The sequence below is a fragment of the Danio rerio genome, chromosome 12, assembly GCF_049306965.1.
Source record: "Danio rerio strain Tuebingen ecotype United States chromosome 12, GRCz12tu, whole genome shotgun sequence".
Taxonomy (NCBI): Eukaryota; Metazoa; Chordata; class Actinopteri; order Cypriniformes; family Danionidae; genus Danio; species Danio rerio.
The window spans coordinates 14,224,857-14,251,546 of record NC_133187.1 but is presented as its reverse complement, the minus strand read 5'-3'; the positions used below and the strand labels follow the sequence as shown (position 1 = coordinate 14,251,546).

Here is a 26,690-nt window from a genome sequence, read left to right as displayed (position 1 = left end):
ATAATTTTTTAGAGAGAATTCTAGCCTGTGTTGGGCTGAACAAGTGCACTGAAGTCAGGTTGAATGTGATTTTGTGATGTAATGATCATTACTGAAAGAGGATCTGTATCTTGACTTGTTAAAGCATTAATCTGAGGTAATTAGTCTACCTTTATTACTTTTTAATTCAACTCACGGTGCCTGGAAAATGTGAGCGTGACATACTGCATGTGCATCCCTTCCTATTTGCTATATGCTATATAAAGATGCTATATGTGAAAGTCCCCTTTTCTTAACCCGCAACATCAGTCCTGCGCATTGCAATCAAAGGTCTTAAAATGCCTAGGTCTGCTTCAGAAGATTTGCTATTACCTTTCCTATAGCAGGCTGGCCCAGGATGAGCACCAGCTGACTCTGGCCCCACAACAAACATTCCTGACCTGAAATGCAGACAAACAATATAAGAAATATTTCACATTCTTAAATTATGTTTTTAATTCAGTTTCATATGTCATGGTGGTAAGTATGAGATTTTTTTAGAATGGTAAACTCTCTCATGGGCGACGGAGTGGCGCCGTAGGTAGTGCTGTCGCCTCACAGCAAGAAGGTCGCTGGTTCGAACCTCGGCTCAGTTGGCATTTTTTTGTGTAGTTTGCATGTTCTCCCTGCGTTCGCATGGGTTTTTGTCCGGGTGCTCCGGTTTCCCCCACAGTCCAAAGACATGCGGTACAGGTGAATTGGGTAGGCTAAATTCTCTGGAGTGTGTGTGTGTGTGTGGATGTTTCCCAGAGATGGGTTGCGTGGTACCAAGCAAATACTAAGATAATAAAAGATAAAACAATTGAGTACATATTTAATATTGGTATATGAACTTAAAATTTAACGTACCATAAACCTGACTACAATATACGCCACATACTGCACGCAGATAAAGAATAACTGAAATTTTATTTGCGACAATGATTTTAACAGTGTTAAAATTGTAGAGAAAGAAAGTCTTTTGTCATGAAGTGAAGCATTTCATTTAATCTGTGACATGTATGTGAGTTGTAGTATGGTTTGAGAAGAAGTAGCACACTGGAATGATTACTAGCATAAAATGATATCCTACAAATGCACAATATTTTCACACAGATAAATTATTGGCCTTCATAGTTAAAAATGACATCAATTGTATTGTTGTGATAAGTAAATAAAATCTGATAACAAAATCTTATTTTTTTTAATTGTAAAACGTTCCAAAGACAATAGCTTTTCACAGAAATACCTGTCAGCACCTTGTAAATGTTTAGGATGAAAAGACAAAGAATATTATTATTAAAGTTTAAGTTAATATAACATCTACATATACTGTTGATCTATAAGATTTTCCCACTTATACTTTCAAATAACAAATTGATTGAAAATATTGTATATTTTTTATTATTATTTGTGTAAATGTATATTTCCTGCAAAATTTTGAGGATGCACTATATTTTCAAAAATAAATAAATAAATAATTCGAGGCGGATAAATGTCATTGCATTTTATTTTTGCATTTGAAAAGTATGTTAATTTTATCATTTTTGTAATCGTGTGAAAATGAAATATGAAATATACATTATATATATATATATATATATATATATATATATATATATATATATATATATATATATATATATATATATATATATATATATATATATATTTAGCTGAAGTCAGAATTAATAGCCCCCCTAAATTATTTGTCGCACTGTTTAATTTTCCCCCCAATTTCTGTTTAATGGACAGAAACTTTTTTCAACACATTTCTGAACATAATAGTTTTAATAACTCATTTCTAATAACTGATTTGTTTTATCTTTGCCATGATGACAATAAATAATATTTTACTAGATCTTTTTTTTTCAAGACACTTCTATAGAGCTTAAAGTGACATTTAAAGGCGTAACAAGATTAATAAGGTTAACTAGGCAGGTTAGGGTAATTAGGCCAGTCCTGGCCAAATCTGCCCACGATTGGGCAATATGTATATATATGTAGCGCAGCCTCCGCAGCTCATACTGAATTGAACAGACGCACAACACTTTATAGCTATAGCGGCCGTTTTTCGACTGGACTAAATTCTATTTTTATGTCTTGGTCACACTGTTTGGAGGGCCAGAACAAATTGCCTCGGGGGCCGAGTTCAGCCCGCGGGCCGCCAATTGAATAGCCCTGGACTACAGTCTCACATTTTTTCAGCACTGAGATAATTAAGATGGTTTATTCATGTTTACTTAAGAACAAATATGTTTATTTGAAAAGGCCAATTTATCTTTATTAACTTCATATGTATGTTTATATTCAAAGTGTAGGATTTTATGTGTTCCCCAATTCCCAAGTATATATATATATATATGAAATATATACAGTATATATGAAAGTATGAAATAGCTATAATTTTCAGCAGTAAATGCTCCACATTTAGACTGCAAGCCATTTCGGTTCGAACAGCCTAGTGTGAGTCCATCATTATACAAAAATAAAGCAGTACAACACGCTTCCAAATATCTTTTGAATAGTGAGCACTGATGTCTACTATAGTTTAGCCAGAGCTGATAAATGTCAGTTTAGATGTTTTATTCGCCTGAGTGCACAAACTGCAGATTGTATGAAGACTATAATATCAAGATAGGAACTTATTGATTATCAGTATCTATATGCGAATTGGCCACAAGAAGGACTTGGTTATAATTATTGGTTATCATATTGATTGGTTTTATTCATATCATGCATCCCTAATTATGCTGTATGCCTAAAACATGCATTTGCTCAAGTGTGATACTTGATACTTCAAGTGTGATACTAGAATTTATTTACTCTGATGAAGGGGGTAAAATATGTGAATTTTCATATTTCTTACTATTATTTTACTGGAATAATTTTACATGATGCATATTTTATTATTTTCTTTCTTGATGTTCAATGTACAGAAATATAAGATGACTGACCTTACAAATCAATAAATAATAATAAATACATAATATGTTAATTACCGGAAAAACAGGCGAGAGCCTCCACCAGCTGCTACAGTGTTGATGTCGAGCTGCGGCGCCTGCAGAGTAATGCCAGCAATTGTTGCTTCAAACACATGTTCATACTGTCCAGCGTATCGGCTCACATCTGTAGATGTACCTGCAAACAAACCAATTAACAGTACAGTCAATTTGCTCAACAGTTTTCTCAGGATACCTTCTTTTCTACATGATCAACATGAACAAATATGAATTATCAGACATACTGTGTTATTTCATATTAATAATATTAATAATATGATTTAAGGACTGTGTTGGTAAGAAATTCCATAAATCTCCTAAGAAGGTTAGTTGAATTATGTTATATATACTGACCTAAAGGATTAATGTCCCTCCATTAAAAGTAGATTAATTCAAATGTCTAATATATTTTGTTCATAAATAGATTAAAAAAAACACAAATAATTAAGGGTACATGCATCATTTCCCATTTTTAAGTGATATGATTATTAATTTTGCATAAGTATCATAGTGAAAATAATTGGATTTTGTAAAAATAATTTTGTGAAAAGACCTTTTAAACACTATTAAAGTGTACAAAGGGTGTTTATTCATTTGAGCCCTTGGTCTCTGATGTGCTGCAAGCTGTTTGTGTGTACCGGTAAACAAAACACTTCTCAGAATGAGCTCTGTAAAAACCATCATGTTACAAAAAAGCAGAACAGAGGTGAACAACAATAATGTAGAGTACGTGGAAAATACTGCTTTTTAAACCTTTACCCTTTGTTCATTTTGGCAACATCATGTGACACCTTTAAACCTTCAGTAAAGCATTTACTCACCTCCCATGTCAAAACCAATGACAGGCTTCTTTTCTGTAGATTTATAACATGTAACGGCATAGCCCACAACTCCTCCAGCAGGACCAGAGAGCACTGCCCGAGAGCCACAGAACTGTTCCATTGGTGTAAGTCCTCCATCTGACTGCATGAATAACACATCTACTCCCTTATAGAAAGAGAGGAACCAAAATTGTGCGTTATTAAACTAAAGAGTTGGTTCACCCAAAAATGAAATCTCTGTTATTAATTAGTTCTGTTAATAATCACCCTCATGTCAGACCTATGAGGCCTTTGTTCATCTTGAGAACACAAATTAAGATGCAGCAGGAACAATAAGTATGAACACGTCACCATTTTTCTCAGAAAATATATTTCCAAGGGTGCTGTTGACTTAAAATTTTCCCTAAATGTGAGTAACAACCAAATAAATCTATATATATGCAAAGAAAACAAATCTAATTAGTGTACAAATTAAGTCATGCAAAATATAATGAAATGATGCAGGGAAAAAGTATTGAACGCATGAAGAAAGGTAGGTGTAGAAAGGCAGTAAAAGCTCTTCCTTTCGATATTATAAATTAATATCAGCTGCTTCAGTCCAACATTTACATTATCAGGATGATGAAGATAAAACCAGGGTGGACATTTCAGCAAGACAATGATCTAAAACACCCTCTTCGACTGTTTTCACTCAAATCGGTGTTATCAGTGGTTATCAGCCAGAGATGTCAAAAGTACACACATCCTTTCCTTAAGTAGAAGTACAGATACTCATGTTTAAAACAACTCTGGTTAACTTGAAGTACTAATTACACTTTTGTACTCAGGTAAAAGTAAAGTACTACATCCTGAAATATGTACTTAAGTAAAAAAACTGCATGTTTTACTAGTTTTACTAGGTAGGTAAATATCTGTTTTCACATAAAACCCATGTATCAACATCCTGACGCAAACTCACTACACTGATCATGTAGTTTTGCAGCTGTTGGTTAAAAAACAACAGCTGGCATTGATGTTCACTTACTTGTACACTTATGTTAAAAATAATTATGTAGGCCTGTCTATCTTTATAAATAATGTCTTACATTTTAGACTGAATTCTGTCCAAAATATACAGAATTTAAAAATTTTATATTTTATTTTTTTTGTCGAATAAATTGAAAATATATTTTCTTTTTCCAAAATAATTACTTATCGACTGCTATTACTGACTGCAAATGATCTTTGTCTTTCTCATAGTAATAGTAATAGTAGTAAAAAAAATATAAGGAGTAGAAAGCAAAAATTTGTCAGCAAAATAAAAAGTGAAGTAAAGCACTGATACCAGAAAAATCTACTTAAGTTGCCACAATCACCAGCAATTCAGCCTGTGAAGGTCGCTGGTAGACAAACAGATCACATAGGACTACAAATCTGCTGGTAAATGGACTACAAGAGCCAGTTATGCATCACTCACACACCTGGCCTAGATCCCTATAATTGCACACAGACACAGCTAAAGCTACTCATAAACTGATTACATGGACTATAAAGTCAGCAGAAAAACACACAGAAGTTGCTGAGTCTTGTTTACTGTTTAGTGACATTAAAACGCCTTTCTTTTTTCTCGCTTTGCAGTGTTTTGATCCTTGCCTTGTTTATCTGTTTATCCCTGTCTGCTGCCTGTCTTCTGACCATCTGCCTGTGTTTCTGGCTACAACTCTGGATTGCCTGCATACATCTTTTTGCCATTGTGTTGACCATTGCTTACCTGACCTCTCTAATAAACCTGCATTTGCTTCCGCACCCCTGTTGTCAGTGTCCCATTACATTACATAAGTACAGTAATGAAGTATTTGTACTTTGTTACTTCCCATCTCTGTTATCAGCTAGCGGTAGGCTTAAAAGACTGTTTTACATGGTTAATCAGCTATACTAATAGAAAAGACTCCAGATCCAGATCTGTTTTTACATTACTGTGATGAATGGGTTTATGGTTGGGGTAGGGGTAGATGTAATAAAATAGAATTAATGGGAAATTTCATAAATAATATAAATAATTTTCCTAACTTCCGGCCGCAGCCATTTGTGATCTTTAGCTGATTAACCATGTGGATGGATGATAACAGCCTTCTGAGCCTACCAGTAGGCGCTGAAGGCCCCTACTAGCCCTTATCTATCATATAACCACTGATACCGCCCATTCAATCGAGTGATAGCATTCGAATCGGCTGTCCAAAACACAGCCAAGGAAACTCTCAAACGCTTTTAGCAAAAGAAAATCAAGCTGTAGAATGGCACAGCCAATCACTTGATTTGAATCCAATAGGAAATACAAATGACCCACAAAATACACAAGACCCACAAAACCATCAAGATTTTTACACTCTGTTGAAGTCTCACACCCGAGCAGTTCATGTAAGTTAATTTTCCATTTAAGAGCTGTCTTTATGCTGCCACAGCCAAAAAGGCCTTTTATAAAAGTATTAAATACATTTTAGTACTTCAGTAATTTCTCCTTAAGTCATTTCATTGTTATTACACATATGTACATTTTCAGATTTTTGTTTGTTTTTATTGTTTGGGTTTTTACCAAAATATGGTTCAATTCCATCAACACCTCCTTTAGAAATACTATTTCCAGAAAGAAATGACATGTTCAATATTTATTTTACCCGCTGTATTTACGATAAAATCAGAGTTCCTAAATCCTTCATAGACACCAATGTTTAAAGATGATGAATGACTTCAGTGGTCCAATCAAGATATTATTATATTAGTACCAAAATGCCAATAATATTCAAAAGTTTCTTCTCCTCAGTGTTAATATAAGGTGCGTGTTTCCAAGAGCATTGTGCTTATTGTGTTTTGCTGATGTATATATTTGATGCACCTGTGCTTTGTTTGAAATAATAGAGGAAGTCACAAGTGGGCATCTGGGGTATTCATCAGTGCACTATATACTGTGTACGCTAAGGAGAAGTAACAGCTGAATAATTTGTTTTTTGTTTTTTTTATGTGTGCACGAAAGTATTCTTCATAATATGGATTGTTTTTGGTACCTTTCTGGACTTTGAATTAGTCAGGTCCTTTGCTGTCTATGGAGGATCAGCGAGCTCTCGGATTTCATGCAAAATATCTTTATTTGTGTTCTGAAGATGAATGAATATTGACCACATTTATTTTTTTTTTATGAACTCTTTAAGGGGAGGATATACAGTTGAAGTCAGGATTATTAGCCCTTCTTTGATTTTTTTTCTTTTTTAAATATTTCCCAAACAATGTTTAACAGAACAAGAACATTTTCACAGTATGTCTGATAATATTTGTTCTTCTGTAGAAAGTCTTATTTATTTTATTTCGGCTAGGATAAAAGTAGTTTTTAATTAAAAAAAAAAAAAAAAAACATTTGAAAATTAAAAATGATAAGCCCCTTTAAGCTATATATTTTTTTAATAGTCTACAGAAAAAAATCATCATTACACAATAACTTGCCTCTTTACCCTAACCTGCCTAGTTAACATAATTACCCAGTTAAGCATTTTAATGTCATGTTAAGCTGTATAGAAGTCTTGATCAATAGCTAGTAAAATATTATTTACTGTTATCATAGCAAAGATAAAATAAATCAGTTATTAAAAATGACTTATTAAAATTATTGTGTTTAGAAATGTGTTGAAAAAAATCTTATCTCTGTTAAACAGAAATTGGGGAAAAAAATAACAGGGGGCTAATAATTCAGGGGGGCTAATAATTCTGACTTCAACTGTATATGATTGATTAAACAAACCACACAGACATACCTTCAAGCCTCCTTTAAAGCCTGCAGTAAATTTAGTCAGGTACAGGTGTATTTTTGGTGTGAGGTAGGCATCGGCACAAACTGTATACCCACGGGGCACTGCTCGCACCATGGGCATCACCTCACTAGAAAGAGACACTTGAGCAAAACCAAGCCGTTTTGCCAAAGACCCCACAGCCTTCTCATGAGCAGCCCATCTGAAACACATGCCATTAACAATGAGAAATATGATTTCAATCAACATAATTTGATGTATCACTAAATGCTTTAAATATTTCAGTGACTGACATATTTCATCTAAACACCAACTAAATGTTGCTCAGTACATGGACCACTTTTATTCATTTGACAAATCTACTATATTTACAACTACTATTGAAATTAATTTTCCCACGGATGGGTTGAGGCTGGAAGGATATCCCCTGCTTAAAAACGTGCTGAATAAGTTGGCGGTTCATTTCGCTGTGGCAACCCTGGATTAATAAAGGGACTAAGCCGACAAAAAAAAAATGAATGATGATTTAAATTAATAATCTGATACAATGGATACATTTTGTAAACTTTTTTAGAAAAAGTACAAAGCAGTTTAAAAAAGGGCTAATATAAAGTGGGACCAACAGTGGAATTTTAAATAAAGGTATGATTATACACAACTTCTCGAGTGCAGTTATATTTACACGTAATGATTTGTTTTACATTTTTTATTAGAAGTCTACTATTATGAAACATTTTCTGGAGAAGAAAATAAATTCACACCACTACTGGTACTGGTACTGGATTTTTTTTTTTTTACTTTTGGACAGTATATGTCCAAAAGTAATAAGTGATAAGTGATGTATACGGTGTTGCGGTGATCACCATATATGGTACATCACTGTATACATCACTTATTATTTTTGCAATAACATTGTATGGTCTTGATGCATCACACCTAATCAATAACTTATTATAACAGCATGTTCATGTATAATTCAATTTTTGTCAAAACAGTACAACATGGAAATTCTCCACCATAAAATAAATAAATAAAACAAGTCATGTGTAGATTAAATAGGTTACCTAAGCAAGTCGTGGAAATTAGGCGAGTCAGTTGACCATAGTGGTTTGTTCTATAGCCATTAAAAAAAAAAAAAAAAAAAAAAAAAAAAAAAAATATATATATATATATATATATATATATATATATATATATATATATAAATTATAATTATATTAATTATAATTACATTATATTATATTATATTTTCATATATTCGTCTCTGCAGTTTTTAAATATTCTAAAATATTTTATAGGCCAGTCATACTAAGAAATAAGACTTTTTCAGAAGAAAAAATGTAATTGGGAATACTGTGAGAATTGCTTGTGCTCTGTTAAACATAACTTGGAAAATATCAGAAAAAGAACCTAAATTTCACAGGAGGGCTAATAATTTTGTCCTCAACTGTACTGTGAATTCAGTTGTGTCTGATGATATATGGCCTTGAGTTTATTTTGTACATTTATCTGTCTGTCTGTTTATCTGTCACCATGATTAGTTCTTATTTCATTAGCATATCTTCTAATTTTACTTTACAATTATTAAGATAAGTACTACTACTGCTACTACATTAATAACAAATGAGGTGCAAGATGACACCAGTTGTGTTTGTAAATGATAAACTAAGCCTATGGGCTCTATTTTAACGATCAAGGTGCAAAGTCTAAAGCATTGCATTGCGCAAAAGCATAAGGGTATGTCCAAATCCATTTTTGCTATTTTAAGGACGAAAAAATAAACTCTGCACTGCGGTGCATGATCTAAAAGGGTTGTGCTTATTCTCTTAATGAGTTATGGGTGTGTTTTGAGAATAAACCAATTAGAGTCTTATCTCTTATTCCCTTTAAGAGTCAGTCGCGCCATGGCGCATTTGCCTTTTACATGGCGGACTTTGTAAGTGGAAAAACTGAATGCTTCAATAGCGAAAAAAACTGTTTAACAAGCCTTTACTTTCTCTTTTTCTATTTCGTGGATAAGGAAACTATGTTGTACGCACTTCACTGAAGATATCCATTAGCCTGCATATTAAATTTCCTTTGTTAAGCACAAAGATTTGTTTCAAAACTATTTTTAAATTCAGTTCTTATTTACAGCAAGCAAATAAATAAACAATAATAACAAAGTGTGGTCAAAAAACTTTTTCTTACACATTTCTTATTCTTGTGCCCTATATGGTACAAAACCTGAGGTGGAAGGATCTAAGCTTGTTTTTAATAAAACAAATATAAGTATGCATATAATAAATAATACTACTGCTACTACTAATAATAGCATCATACAAACGCAAGTTTTCATGAATAAACTAAAAAGGAGGTAGTGGTTACTATATTTATGTAGAATGTAATAATTTTTGTAATAATTTAATCCTTTAATTCTGTTTTATTCATAAAAAAATCTGCGTATTGCTGTACATCCTATGTATGTATTAAGCAATGTGTAAGCATTTAAGGCGCACAACTAATACGCTCTGCGCTGCACTTTAGACCTTCTTTCAGCTGGTCAATTGCACAATCTATTTCAGTTCCTTAAAATAGCAACACGCCAACAATGCACCTTAACACACTTCTTTTCTAGACCGGCACACCCATGAGTCCAGAAAGTGACACAAATGGATTTACTATTTAAACAACGTGGTGCAAAACGGGAAAATGTGGGTTGCGCTGGTCTCAAAACAGCAACAAATTGCGGCAAACGCATTGTGCGCCTTATTGCGTATGTATGATAGGGCCCTATAAGTGCTAAAAAGTGAACAGTGGAGATATGTAAAAATAGCTTTCAATTAACCAGGTAAGCAGTTTCTATGCATTATATTCGTTACTAAGACATATCAGACTGCTGAACGCATAAAAAAACCTCATCCAACAGAATTAAAAATATACGTTTTAAGTTCTAAATAAAGAAAATGAATATAATGCTCTATACACACGTGTAAGAATGCAGAAGTAGCACTGCAAGACTTCTGATGCCTTTGGATTGCACACGTCTCAAATCCTGCTCCACACGTTGAAGATCCAATTCACGCCACACCTCCAGACTTTCACCAGTGCTACCTGAAAGAGGAACAGAGAATCTGTCATTCAAATGTTTTTCTGAGAATGAATACTGCAATAAAACTGTTTTTATGTGACATCTACAATATTACAAAATGTTTCTTACATCATAATATATCATTTCACACTTATTTTTATCTGAAAATTACACAAATTATAGTGGCCATAATTTTTGCTATGCATTAAGCATTTCAAGCAGTAAACTACCTCTGTAGAAATCTTACAATGGGGCAGTTTATTGAATTGGTGTAATTGTAGGGATAGTTTACTAAAAAATTTAAATAAATTTTAAATAAAATAATTTTTCTAATGTCCATCTTTTTATATGGATAGAATTTGGTAAAAAATAAACCAAATTTCATTGCATTATATAATGCCTTATTATCTATTGAAACATGTATGCCCAATGCAAACAGTGTCAAAATTCACTCCAAATTTGAGATTAACAGAAATGCAACACAGAATACTATTTATTTACTTTATTTTTTTAGTAAATATATATTTTGTGTTCATCACAAGTTATTTTATTTATCTATCATCTGTCATTTAGATTATTATCTAAAAAACAAATCAGATCCTCCAAAATCCTCCAAATCCTCTTAGATTTTAATTAAATTTGATTGATCAAAATGGCACATTTGTGTTTTTTTAGTCTAGTTTGAGTTCAGTTTGGTCGAACCAAACACAAAGACCAACAGCCAAATCGAGGCCTTTGTTGAATAATTAATTAAACCCACTTTCCTGTTCATCAAGTGTGTTAATGCAGCATAAACTGTCATAAACTGTACATTTTTGCAGCTCATTATTGCTAATTTACAGAGCTCCTAAAGAGACATGGTCATGGAAAGAATACAGGAGAAAAAAAGAAAACTATTTTGAAAATCTCACAAAGTATTGCTTACTTGCAAAACATTTTTTGGCTCTTGGTGTTGGCTCGCAAAATCTGTTAAGCTCAGAAAAACACGTCAGGCTCTATTTTGACGCAACCACTTTCAGGCCTTGTCAGAACGCATTTTTGCTAATTTACGGACGCATGGGCTAAAAGGGTTGAGTTTATTTTCTTAATGAGTTATAGGTGTGTTTTGAGAATAAACCAATTAGAGTCTCATCTCCCATTCCCTTTAAGACCCAGATGCGTCGCGCCAAGAGCGCATTCGCTATTTACAGGACGCAAAGTAAGTCATTTGATGCATTTCACAATGGGCATTTCACAAGCAAACAGTTAACAGTTAACAGTTTTTTTTTTAACAGAAAACTGTTAAACAGAGCATCTACTGCGTGAGAATGAGAGATAATGGAACTACTTTCACATTCGCTCTTGGATAGGGAAACCTTTATGCACAGACATCAATTAGTCTATAAATAATTAATTTCGTTTGTTAAGCGCAAAGATTTGTTTCAAAACTATTTCTAAATTCAGTTCTAATTTCTAGCAAATGAATAAATGAACAATAATGACCAAATGTGGTCAAAATACTGAGTTATTTCCAAATTCACCTGCCATGCCCCATATTGTCTAAAACCTGACAGGTGGGCAAATCTAAGCTTGTTTTTAATAAAACAAATATAAATATGGATATATTAAATAATACTGCTAATAATAATAACATTATACAATTGTTATGAGTGAACTGAAAATGCCTCCCGAGATGAAGAAGACATAAAAGCAGTGATTTTTCATATTTATGTAGGCTAGAAAATAATATATTTTGTAATACTTTAATCCTTTATATTTATATCCTATATCTATTCTTATTATATCCTATAAATATCCTTAATATTTAAATTTTTTCATATGTAAAGATATTTGCCTATTGCTCTCTTGTGCGTATTAAGCAGTGCGTAAACGAGGCGCAACTCTGCGCCGGAGTTTAGACCGGGTTAGTTTTAGACTAATGAAAAATCTATTATAGTTTCTCAAAATAGCGACGTGCCAGCGGTCCGCCTCAGAACGCCTTCCTTTTTAGACCAGAACGCCTATGGGCGCACAAATGAGCGCTAATGCATTTGCTATTTAAACAGCGTAGCGCAACGCCTCAAAACAACTCTTGCGCCAAGCTGAAACTACCAAAAGACTATTGCGCCGTGTCTTGCGCCACACTGCGCCGAGTGTATGATAGGGCCCTTCATGTTCACTTGCGTCTTGTGGCGGTAGAATGTTCACTTGTGTCTTGTGGCGGTTGCGATGTACAACCATCTGCATTCACTAAGGAGTGATTCAAAGTTTTCTAATACATTAAGTGATAGCTTAATAAAAATAGGACCATAATATATACAATCTTTCGTTTCAACCTCCTATGGTTAAACATTTGGTGACTCAGTTTGTTTCTGTTTGTCTGCCAATTTGCTGTGTCTTCTGATCGCTATAAATTGGCATGGGAATAGAATATTGAATTTAACATTTCAAATGATACCTGGGAAGAGTGGCTGAAGCAAATTCATACCTGTTCTATTGACGCAAGATTACAACTCATAGAGTTTAACGTGGTACATAGGCTACATTATACCAAAGCTAAACTCAATAAAAAAAATCCTTCAGTTTCCTCGTTAAGTGACAGAAGCAAGAGCTCAGAGGGAACATATGCTCATACTTTTTGGTTTTGCCCTGAGATCTCTGATCTCTGATCTCTTGCAGTTTTATTCAAATGTTTTAAGAGAAAACATTGGTCCAGATTTAGAATTAGTCCTGTTCGGATGCTCTGACCTTGTGTTAGCATGGTCACATAATCAACAAATGTCTATTATGTTAGGTATGGTGGTGGCTAAAAGGGAGATCTTGATGGATTGTAAGTCCATTTTACCACCTACTTTTCATAAATGCTTTCATCTGAGAAATATTGCAGTTACGAAGTATGCTATCCATCTCAGATGCAGAAAAGTTAGTCCATGCTTTTATGACTTCTCGGCTGGATTACTGTAATGCTCTGTTCACTGGTCGCCCAGAATCATCTTTTAATAAACTTCAGCTAGTACAAAATGCAGCTGCCAGAGTTCTTACCAGGTCTAGAAAATATGCTTATATCACCCCAATTTTATCCTCCTTACACTGGCTGCCTTTTGTATTGATTATAAAATATTGCTTCTTACCTATAAAGCTTTAAATAATCTAGCTCCTGTTTATCTAACCAACCTACTGTCTCTCTACAATTCAACCTGCTCTTTGAGATCTCAAAACTCAGGACTTTTGGTAGTACCTAGAATAGCAAAGTCGAGTAAAGGAGGTCACGCCTTCTCATTTATGGCTCCTACTAATGTCCGAGGCTCAGACACACTCTCGCAGTTCTTTTTAGTAAAGCATACACTTAATGCATCACATAGCAGTATGATGCATAAATGTGCTCCACGCAGGTTTTTGCATCTCGTTTATATACCAGGAGCTATGATAATTATTCTCTTTGTTCTCCATTTCCACCTGGGGATACTCATTCCGAGGCCACCAGAAATTCTGCAGGATTACTGATCCGATCCAAGACCTGTGAAGAGATGATCCCAAGGTTTCCATAATCCCGGACCTGAATCCTGAATCCTGAGCAGCTACTGTGGTGGTCATGGAGGAGTGTTGAGCATGAGAGTGATTAATGTGAGACTCCAGGGACTGTTGAGTCTTTGCTGACGTCAGCGTTCTCCAGCCTCCGGTGTCTAGACTGCAGTTCTGCACAAGAGGTTTGGCCATAGGAGAAATGGTCATGCCCAACTGAGCCTGGTTTCTCTCAAGGATTTTTATCCTTCACTTTCGCCAATTGGTGAAGTTTTTCTCACCGGTTACTGGTTGCTGTTCTTAAGCTTGAAAAATTTGTTTCGCAAGGACAGATGCTTCTAAAATTTTTATTTTAAAATCTGAAGCCTCTTCCTTGCTTATCTGTTTAATAGTTAAAAGTAGGGCACTTATAATTTATGGACAATTTGACTTTCTTTGATGATGTGCATTTTGGATTATATTATTATATTAAGTGTTAAATTGAGACAAAATTTTGTACCCTATTAAGAAATAGTTGCAAATATCCAAATAGATGAACGCACATAATAAAAAGGCCACCACTCTCAAGAATTAATTATAGACATTAAATCATTAGCCAGAAGCTACATTTCATATATTGTATTTTATATATTGGAAGAGTTGAATCAAAGCTGAATTATGAATATTAATACAACTCAGTAAAATACACATTAGTTATGCAATAAATGTTCAAGCTTTGAAAAGAGGTCTTGACACAAGCATTTGGGTCATTTTGGTCACATAAAAATATATAATCCTGAACTACAAAATGTGCAATTTTAATTGTGTATATTCACCGTCGAAACTGTACAAAAACCTTCATTTTTGTAAAGCAGTTCTACAAAAGAAAAAAAAAAACATGCTTGCAGTAAAAGTGTTTATTTGAACTCAACAGATTTTGTGAGAAAATATAAATAGGAGGTAAATGCTTAAGTTGGGGAAGGGGTGGTTGTATATGAGGTTGTCACTGGGAGAGCAAAAATTTTCAAGAGATTGTAAAAAAAAGTTCTTCGCCTTCAGCATCTTTTCCATGTCCATTTAGAGAATCCATATTAATTTTGGACAGAAAATATTGTTTTTGACTTTAACTAAAACAACAAAACTAACAATACATATTTTTCTATACATTTAAGTATATAGTTTAAATTTGTAGTTCACCCAAAAAATACTTTCATCATTTACCAGAGATGGGGACTCGAGAGTCACACGACTTGACTAGAGTCAGACTTAAGTCACAAAGTTTAAGACTTGAGACTTGCTTGACAAATATCCAAAAAAGACTCGACTTGACTTGGACTTGGCTGTCATGACATGAGACTTGACTTGGACTTGAGTTAAATGACTTGGAAAAAAAACAAACAAAAAAAAAAACAAGAAACCATTTGAGACCATGTATCTCAAAAATCTTTAACGTATGTGTGAAATAGACTATATAAATTATCTGGAATCTAAAGGTTCAAAAATGCCTTTAGAGTTCATTCTTAGCAATTCATATTACTAATCAAAAAAATATATATATTGGAGTTATTGAAATGCATAAAATGTCTTTGAGGAAGATGCTTGCCTTGCCTTGCCTTATGATTGGTTTTTTGATTTAGGGTCTCGTTTAATTAATATTATAATATTTTAATGGCTTTTAAGTAAGCACACACATTCCCCTGAGCAGAAAGCCATCTGATTCACTAGTGATGAAAGTGTCATTTCAAATGACAGTTTATATACTGTGTGTGTGTGTGTGTGTGTGTGTGTGTGTGTGTGTGTGTGTGTGTGTGTGTGTGTGTGTGTATATCTATCTATATATATATATATATATATATAATTAGATTGACTCGAAAGTGACTTGCTAGACCAAGCTACGACTTGACTTGATGTGACTTAACTTGACTTGACTCTGACAAAAATTTACTTGACTTGCTTGAGACTTGAAGGTTATGACTAAGGACTTGCTTGTGACTTGCACAAGTGTGACTTACTCCTACCTCTGTCATTTACTCACTACTCAATTAACCTGTTCATTTTTTTCTATTGAGCACAAAGGAAAATATTTTAAAGAAAGCTAAAATCCTGTAACCAATCTCTTCCCTTTTTATTACTATAGATGTCAATGATTTCAGCTTTATTTCAAATCTCTTCTTTTGTGTCTTTTTATCAGACAGAAGAAAAAAAGTCAAGAATTTGTAAACATCGAATACATTTTTGGTTTTGAGTCCTTTAACAGAAAAGATCATAAAAAAATCTACAAAAATAACGTAAATGGATCAGATGATAACGTGATGTTCACCTGTTACTATTCGCTTGGGCTCATTTCTGGGAAGCTGACAGGAATCTTGTCTGAGAATAACTCTCTCCTCCACTTCAATCACCTCCTCATACAGTACATCCGGCATACACACTTCCTAAAACAACAACGCATACTTTGAAACACACACACACACAGCATCTACAACAACACAAACATTTCATTATTTAGGTATTTCATCAAAGCAACTTGTCTGTGGATGAAGCAGATTTTCTGAAATGATGTTATTTTGACATATTTTTTGTCATTATAATGACATTTTTTGATTGCAAAGCCATGACACCATATAATCATACATTCTTGATTGTGGTTGGTTTTCCCTGTTGGGAAGAGGTAAAAAAAATATTCTTACTCTTGATCATTAATCAGTTGCAGTGCAAAAAAAATGCTTATTTTCAGTTTTCTCTATGGATTATAGCGTATGTGAGAGAGAGAGAGAGAGAGAGAGAGAGAGAGAGAGAGAGAGAGACCTTTACATTCACATTTACATTTAGTCATTTAGCAGACGCTTTTATCCAAAGCGACTTACAAATGAGGACAGTATATATATATATATATATATATATATATATATATATATATATATATATATATATATATATATATATATATATATATATATACTTGCCCACAGGGAAAAACACCAGCAATCAAGAATGTATGATTGTAGACCGTCATGGCTTTGCTATCAAAATTTTCACTATGATAAAAGTTAATGGGGCAAAAACTGCCACGAACATAATGGAAGGGTAGTAAATTTAAACAGTACATAGGGATTAAATGAATTTAGCACAGTTCATTGGTTTATCAAATTGTAAAACTACACTAAATAAAAGTATAATTTATAATAATAAACTATACAAAATTTCACTCTCTTTTGTTTTAGAGACAAGTAAAAATGGTTGCATATAGTATTCCTGTTTAAATTTTTACAGTAACATAATAAAATTATAAATAGTAGTAACATAAAAAATAATAATATTAGGCAATTGGGAACTGTTATGTTCCCAGTATCTCATTCATGGGATTTTGCAGACTCATAGAGGCTTAGTTAAAATGGTGACTGTTATTTGTGCTGTTAAAAAACATATTTAAAAAATACGTGTTTTTAACAAATCACATTTTAGAGTAAAGTGTAATTTGTTAAAATAGCCAAATTTCTTTCTAGGAGGTCCATAATCACATAAGAAAAACTCTAATAATTAACTCACCAGGGTGGTACAGTGGCTCAGTGGTTGGCACTGTTGCCTCACAGCAAGAAGGTTGCTGGTTCGAGCCCTGGCTGGGCCAGTTGGTATATGTGTTTGCATGTTGCATGGATACTCCGGTTTCCCCCACAGTCCAAAGATATGCGGTATAGGTGAATTGAATAAGCTAAATTTTCCTTAGTGTATGTGTGTGAATGTGAGAGTGTGTGAGTGATACCCAGTACTGGGTTGCAGCTGAAAGGACATCCACTTTGTTAAACATATGCTGGATGAATGTGCAGTTCATTCTGCTGTGGAAATAAAGAGACTAAGCCGAAGGAAAATTAATGAATAATCAAAATAATAAACAAATAATCTAAGTCATTATAACGGTTAAGAAATACTTAACATTTTATTTCCGTGAAAGAAAAAAGACTTAGATTTTTATATTCCACAAAAACACAACATTTCAAAGTAAAATAATCAACGTAAGAGCAAAAAGACAATGCAACACAATTATCAACCCATTATTCTGGCTATTAGAAACTGAGTAACTAGCTTGGGTTAGACACTCATAAAAAATGCTCTTTTCTTTAGAACAGAGTTCATCTTTTCAGTTACAATCTAACTTGATTATGTAGACAACTCGTCTCTTAATATAGATCAGTGTGCTTTAACCATGTTCACTTTTTAACCTACAAATTTTACAACAATATAAGTTTTAAAGTTTTATAATATAGAATTCTTAAACATATTTAAATAAGTATACTTTTAAATTACTATTATTCAGGAGCAGTTTATTTTTCTTGAACAGTTGTAAAACAGGTTGTTCTTGTTCACTTCCGTTCATTGAAATCTCTTTCTTTTCAAGTCTGGAACTTCTTTTCCTGTCTGTCTATTGTATGATCCAGTAGAATTTGAATGGATTCTATTGTCATTGTCATTGCTTGGTCTTACTGAAAAAAGTCAGTGGCTGGATTAATAGTAGAATAGCTAAGCAGAATGCATCTCTAAAGGCATTGGCACATCTGCCTTTACATACACATGAACTCTAATGAAATCGCAATCTGTAGGGTTTAATGTAGAGTTGGCCACCCTTTGCAGCTATAAAAGTTTTAACTTTTCTGGGAAGGCTTTTCACATGGTTTAAGAGCATGATTATAGGAATTCTTTAAGAAGTGCATTTCTGATAATTAAAATGTGTTTTTTTTTTGCTTATACTGTCTTAACAAAAACAATCATGGTAATTTTTAAAATTTACTCTTACAAGAATTTATTAAAATGTATTATAATTTACACAAACATGTTAAGCAGCACAATGTTTCTTGAGCATCAAATCAACATATTAGAATAAGATCTCTGTAAGTAATAATGTTGAAAATAAATACAGAAGTAATTTATTGTGTAGGAACAACTATTTTGTTCTGAGGAAACGAGTTATTTTAAATTTCAATAACACTTCATAATATAATTGATTTTACTGTATACCAATAAAAGTGCAGCCATAATCAATTAGTAAGTAATGCACATTTATATAACATATTTACTGTGTATTACCATCAGTAATGGGAATAATGGCCGTATAAATAAATGGCGTTACAAACAGCGATAGTTTTTCCAGTAATGAGTACATTACAATTTCCCCCATAACAACGTTATTCCCATTACTGACAATAAATTGCACGATACTATAATTGAGAACACTGAAGCGGTTTTCATGTGAGCAGAATCTCTCTCAGCTGTAGAACCTCTCTTTCTCTGATGTGTGTGTGTGTGTGTGTGTGTGTGTTTGGGGTCGAGGCGGGACACATTACCAGCCAGTGATGATGATTGGTGTGTCTGTAAACATGGTGTAATTGAGAATGTAAGGATTGGCTTAGATAGAGTATTTCCATCATTTGCCAATCAGACGCAGAGGAGTGTAGGTTCACCCACAAGCACAGTCAGTCGCACACACCAACGACCAGATTCGGAACTATAGCAAATCCAAACAAGTTTATTCATTCATACAGTCATTTTATTTTCAGCTTAGTCCCTTTATTAATCTGGGATCACCACAACGGAATGAACCGCCAACTTATCCAGCATATGTTTTAAGCAGCGGATGCTTTTTTAAAAGTATCGCATTAGTTACTTTCCCTGGTAATTAATTTCTTTTTATTTAATTATGTAACTAAATTCTGTAAAGTTACAAACTTGGTTACTATTAGTCAAAAACTAGTAACTATAACTAATAACTCTTTTAAAGGAACGTGCCCAACTTAATTACCATACACCAAAAGTACATTACAATTATGAGAGGGGGTCTCTCTAGTCTTCACACCACCATCAGTGTGCAGTATGCACCAGGATGATGGGACGACACTGACCACAAACCAGCTGCAGGAGGAGGAGAGATAGTGATAGAGCTATTTCAGTGGATGGGGATAATTGGGACACCATGATGGGTAAGGGCCGATGGAGAGAATTTGGCCAGGACACACGGGTTACACCTTTGCTTTTTACGAGACGAGCTATAGGATATTTTATGACCACAGAGAGCCCTTAGTTTATAGTCTCATTTGAAAGAAGGTGCTCACTGATGGGTGTTCTCATCACTATACTGGGGCATTAGCACCCACACGGGACCTAACAACAATCTAGTTTCCCTATGTGGCCTCCCATCCAGGTACTAACCAGGCTCAGACCTGCATGCTTAGCTTCAGTACGCAACTTTGGTCTTGGGCTGAAGGTTGATATGGCTGTAGGATAAAAACTAGCCCTTAAAAAATTATTATTAATAATAATAATGACGATGCGGTGGCGCAGTAGGTAGTGCTGTCGCCTCACAGCAAGAAGGTCGCTGGTTCGAGCCTCGGATGGGTCAGTTGGCGTTTCTGTGTGGAGTTTGCATGTTCTCCCCATGTTGGCAAGGGTTTCCTCCGGTTGCTCTGGTTTCCCCCACAGTACAAAGACATGCAGAGCAGGAGAATTGGGTAGGTTAAATTGTCTGTAGTGTATGAGTGTGACGTTGGATGTTTCCCAGAGATGGGTTGCGGCTGAAAGGCCATATGCTGCATAAAACATGTGCTGGATAAGTTGGCGGTTCATTCATCTGTAGCGACCCCGGATTAATAAAAGGAATAAGCCAAAAAGAAAATGAATGAATAAATAATAATAATCATACCAGCGCTGAACTTTTAAACAGAAATATAATGATTAGTTGACAAAGCTTGGGCAAAAACAACAGATACATCCTCTGTTGTCATACTGTATATCTTAGTTTACATGCGTATTATAATAATGAATAATAAAACAATAGTTCAAACAACTGTTTGAGGGAGATAACTGAGTCGCAAAGGATCTATTGTGTTTTGATTCAGTCCTCAATAAGACATTCACTAGTTGCTACTGATGTAGTATAGGGGTTATTAAATGGTATTAAAACAATTAAGTCACTGGGAAAAATCTACATAGCAACCAAAACTCACCAAATCAAAAAGGTTAGGCCGTGCTTGGGTTCCGATATGTAGCAAGTCCTTAAATCCACTTGTCACCAGTAGTGCTGTTCTTTCACCCTGTCGCTCCAGTAGCGCATTAGTCGCCACCGTAGTGCCCATTCGAATCCAGCCAATCTGAGAAGTGTCTACAGGCTGATCTCGTGGAAAGCTTTTTCCTGTTTCCTAATCATTGCATCAACACAACAGACAGGTAGAATTACATTAAGGTGCCTATACTAATCAAATTAATTTTCATTAATGAAAACCTGGGTGAAAATATTTGCAAAAAATCCATTTCTCAATGGTTAAGATGCGATGACACTGACATCATAAAACATTTACTCTGACTATATAACTATTATGACATGATCCATGATGTCAGAGCTATGTCAAGTGTTCACCCCACTATGACATGTTTTACTCGCAAAAGGACATTTTTCTCTTGTCCACAAAACCAGTCATACTGTACATGTAATCTTTTGCAAATTGAATTGATGAGATAATATTTTTAGATCAATATTTTTTGTGTTTTTTGTCTTTTAACGTGTCCAAATTATGTTATTAGCAATGCACATTACAAAAATAAGTTTTGATACACTTAACAAAATTTTCTCACTGGAGGAGATCTTTTTTTTGTAACATACGGCTGCTTTTGTGGTCCAGGGTCACACTTGTGCCTTTACTGTAAGTGTATAAACTGGCAATCAACCTGATCACTCTGCATTAAGGAAACATGATGATCTATAAGCAACAACGAATATCTTGGAGACATTTTTAGTGATTTACACTACATTATTATGCTCAAATGAGAGCGTAATACATCCTGTTTACTGTGTGTTGCTTTTTTGCTTCACGTAGTAGTTTCTGCTATTTGTTGTGTCAAAATTAGCAATCAAATCTAAACATGGGTCTTACATTTATGGTATGGAAATCCATATCCATCATAGGACATTTTTTAATTTTTTCTTACAATGTACAATGGAAAAAGTAAGAAATGTGTGCTGAGATTTTTTTAAAAGTCCAAGTTTACATTCCACAGTTTTAATTTCACATCTTAGTTTACCATTGGTTTTTAGAATTATTTTACCCCGATTTTCCCTTTCTTTATTGCCTTCATGGCTGAAACAAGCTTCTATGATATTATTTGTGGCAACATCTGTGCCACAACACAAAGTCTTTTTGTTATTATTTGAATAAGAAAAGGAATTTATTAAAAAAGAAATAGTGGAATTAACTCAGTTTTGAACTTTGACATTTTGCAATTTCATTAGTAATATTAGTAATTATTATAATTAATAATAATAAAAATAATAATACATAAAGTTGCTATTTAAAATAATAATTACAAATGAAAATGTTCCCTGCAGTACGCATCTATAACCAAACATGTTTGTATTTTTTTGCTCACCTCCTCAAGTACTCGCCGGATGCCCTCAGTAGGGGCATCTTTGTAGTTCTGGGGGTCGTGTGACAGCAGTTTTAAAACTTTCTCTCTACCATCAGGCAAACGGGCAAACACATCTGTAAAGGTTCCTCCACGATCAATTGCAAAATCAAACTTCCCTTTAGTTTCTGCCATGCTGGAAAACAAATTGCAATGAGCACCACATGTAAATGTGACACGCAAGCAGGATCTAAAAGCTTGTTCCCATACAGCATGAAACAATAGTTGACTTTAAAAAATAACAATTTCGCATATGCATGATTTTCTGTTAATCTCTGAAGAATATGTGAATAATACATCAGTGCTTTTATTCCACACAAATAAAAAATATTAAATTTATGTTCAAAATTTTTCTTTTCTGTTCCAATGACTTTCTTTACCATTGACATCAATGATATTTTTTCTATACTGTGAAGGATAGCTTTGAATGTGACAGCGTTATGGATGTGACATTAACAGTAAAACTTAAAACATAAATTCCCAGAGAAAGCACACAGTATGTTAACATTATATTGAAACATCTGTTTATTTTCCAAAACTACTAACCAGAGTTATGGGATCAGAAAAATATCACTCTGTAAACATATATTTAACATTTTAAATGAGTAAAATCAACATGTTATTTATGTGACCAAAAACTTCTCTGAGTTTACAGTATACAACATACTTTGTAGGAATTCTGTGAATTACTGCACAACCCAAATGAATCATTGCTAATCAAAAGGATAAGAGTTGGCATTCTATAGAACCAACATGATTGAGTTTATTTTATTCGACATTTTTGCATTAATTTACTGAAAAGATTGACAGAGACAATTTTGAGTATTTTTACAGTACTGTAAAACACAAGCCTATACAATAAAACTTAGAAAGGATTTCGCTTTTTTGGTGAAAACTATATTTTTTTTTCATGGCAGAGTTGACATGGTTGCATGGAATTGCTCTGAGGTCAGTAAAAAATAAAAACATAAGGTTGTGTAAATGATGACAAAAATGTCATGTTTTCCCATCTGTTTAAATTTCTACTAAACAGGACAAAGACCAAATGCACAAATAAGTAAAGGAAGAAAATATACAGCAATCGTTGTAAATGTATGAAATGAGCCAATTTTAAGTGATGACTACCATAAATATCACATCATTCACACGAATATATATATATATATATATATATATATATATATATATATATATATATATATATATATATATATATATAATCGTTTAATGCTAAAGTTTGGCCACGCCTGATAATTTTCATAAATGCATGCCATAGCCTCCAGGCCTTTCAAATCAGCAAATTCATTTGTATTTTATACCCTTGGGAAAAAGCAACATTTCAGTTCTGACATAACATATTTTTAATCAATAGATGCAATGTAATTTAAGTCTTAACAAAAACAGACAGGCGCAACAATTTGGGCATCCCAAAAGAATGACATCAACCTTTTGTATAGCCACTTTTTGCTGAAATAACAGCCTGTAGACGCTTCTTAATCAAGAATAATTGCCTGAATTCTTGCTGAAGGCATTTTAGACTATTTTTTTTCTGCAAATTTCTCCAGTTGAGTCAGGTTTTATGGGTGCCAAGCATGAACGATCCTTTTCAAATCAAAACATATATTTTTGATAATAATGAAATAATAATAATGTCTCCAATGAAATTACTGTTCTAGAACATTGAATCGTGTCTGAGCATGAATTCCTTGGTATATCTGGAACTGTGCTTTGGGTCCTTGACCTGCTTAAACATCCAACCCGGTCACAACTTTAGCCTCTTGACTGACTCCTGAACATTGTTCTTCAGAATCTGCTGATACTGGAAGGAATCCATGCAACTTTTAACTCTGACAAAGTTTCCAGTACCTGTGCTTGCCACACATCGACAGATGATGCAACCTCCATCATATTTTACAGAGAGCAGGTTCTTCACCTGGAATGCTGTTGTCTTCTTCTGCCATGCCTATGGTTGTGGCATCTGTCCACAGTATATTTTTCCAAAATGTTTCAGGCTTGTCTAGAAGAGCCTTTGCATACCTTACATAACTCTTCTTGTTAGCAGAACACAGACAAAGTTTTTTCTGCATCACCTTCCATTGAGCTGTTCTTTGTGAAGAGTGCGCTGGACTGTGGAATTATGTACAATGACATTATCAGCAGCAAGATATTCCTGGAGCTCTTTGGAGGTGGCCTGTGGTTTGTCTGTGAGACATTTTATTCTTCGCCTTTGGCTTTCAGATATTTTTTTTTTGGTCTAGCACATCTTTTCCACACAAGAAAGGATCCCGTGGCCTTTCTATTTTTTTACTGTGCTTCTGAATGTGGAGATGGAGACTTTAAACCTTTGTGATAGCTTTTTGCATCCTTCTAATTCATGTTGATGAATCATCCTAGTTTTAAGTTTATTAGGAAGTTATTTTGAGGTTTGTTACTTTCAGGTTCACAATAAGGAGAAGCACAACTAGCAATCAGCTATCTTAAATATCCTTTTTATTATTGGTTGCACCTGTGTTTGGATTGTTAGTGTTCACAGAGTCATTAAAATCATTTTTTTGCTCAGCATTAGGTGACTACAGATTTTAAAATCTACATAGAAAAGAGAGTGCCCAAACTTTTGAATGGCCTAGCTTTCAGTTTCAATTTAATTTCACACATCTCAATACTGCTACACTACTTATGTCTAAAAAACATGACATTATCTAGCTTTTACTAGAAACTGAATGGCATTTCACTGCAATCTTTTATAAAGAAAGATCACATTATTATGCAGCCACACATTTTGCATGAGACTGTATATATATATATATATATATATATATATATATATATATATATATATATATATATATATATATATATATATATATATAAACACACACACACACACACAAATAATCTTAATTACATTATTACACATCTGGAAATCTAAACCAAAACTATTTCGTGTAATAACAAACAGTAATAATAAATAAAAATGAAGTTCCTCTTCTTCATACATGTTAAACATAAGGTTAAATATACAGTCATACCGGTTAAAGAATGTGCAAATAATAAATCACTAATGTTAGTTTAATTCTGCAAAAATGGAATGAAGTTACGACAAAGCCCCTACCTTAGTGTGTTCTGTCTGCAGATTATCTCAGCTGTTATAAAAAGTTAAAGACTAAAAGCTTAAAGCACAATCCCTTAAACCTTAACGAGGCTAAAGATCACTGACTATCAAGTACACGTGTTGCAATGTTTCTGTTATTATATGTTTGTCTGTACGTGCACACGCACATGCATGTACAAGCACAAAAGCATGTTCTGCTGTACTTACTCAGTTAAAGAACGGATGAAACAAGTAATGAATAGATGACTCCTCTACTGCTGCAATGACTGTTTACAAACACGAATTTGGAGTACGCTTTGCTTCGGCGCACTGATGTAGGAGAAGTTCAGCACCACCTCTGCTCCACTGCCTCCGCCTTCTGAGATGTCACGTGACTGTAAGCTAGTACTCCACTAGGGGGCGCATAATATTAAAAAAAAGAAATTTCTTGGCTTTTTTTCATTTCTTCTTTCACAAGACTTTTTTACAGTCTGGACAAAACAAATATGTAAAAAGTTTGTCACTCAATCACTCCCTTCAGCTTATTCGCCTCTTTTTTGAAGTTGTCACAAGACAATGCAATGAACCGCCAATAGTTTACAGGAATAATGTAATAAATGATATATAATTATTATCATTAGGTTATTCGTGTTAATATTGTTATATCAATACAATAGTAAACGGAAATAATATACGTTCCTACTGAATTCTTTTCCCAATCTATTTTTATAAGTTTATATTTTTTGCAACTTCATTTCTTTTAGAGTATGATGTAAAAAAATTAAGCAAACACAAACAAATGCGTAAGTGCATAAAACAATTCATAATACTAAATCCACAATAGAAATAATATTTCCAAGTAATATTTCAGTCCAATTTATTATTATGAACTGGTCTTAAATATATATATTTTAAATATCTTCTATTTATGGACATTGTATTATTACTTGTTTATAGTGCTAAATATAATTATTTAGTTTTATTACTAATAAACTTAAATTTGTA

The 26,690-nt window shown here is 33.6% G+C and overlaps 1 protein-coding gene across 2 annotated transcripts in view; it reads right to left on the bottom strand.

The window, feature by feature from the left end:
- Positions 1-26,017, bottom strand: part of oplah (5-oxoprolinase, ATP-hydrolysing) — a 69,515-nt gene extending 43,498 nt beyond the window's left edge. Inside the window, exons 1-9 of one of the 2 annotated variants that reach the window (XM_005156046.6) lie at positions 25,914-26,017; positions 22,559-22,730; positions 21,142-21,333; positions 16,467-16,581; positions 10,566-10,689; positions 7,603-7,798; positions 3,821-3,986; positions 3,000-3,138; positions 352-419 (exon numbers count right to left, since the gene is read on the bottom strand). In XM_005156046.6, the coding sequence (XP_005156103.1) occupies positions 352-419; positions 3,000-3,138; positions 3,821-3,986; positions 7,603-7,798; positions 10,566-10,689; positions 16,467-16,581; positions 21,142-21,333; positions 22,559-22,729 (1,171 nt within the window). In that variant the 5' untranslated portion in view covers position 22,730; positions 25,914-26,017. Of the gene's footprint in view, positions 1-351; positions 420-2,999; positions 3,139-3,820; positions 3,987-7,602; positions 7,799-10,565; positions 10,690-16,466; positions 16,582-21,141; positions 21,334-22,558; positions 22,731-25,706; positions 25,726-25,913 lie in introns of those variants that run through there. The other variant, NM_001200059.1, reaches the window with a different exon arrangement.
- Between the last annotated feature and the right edge of the window lie 673 nt (positions 26,018-26,690).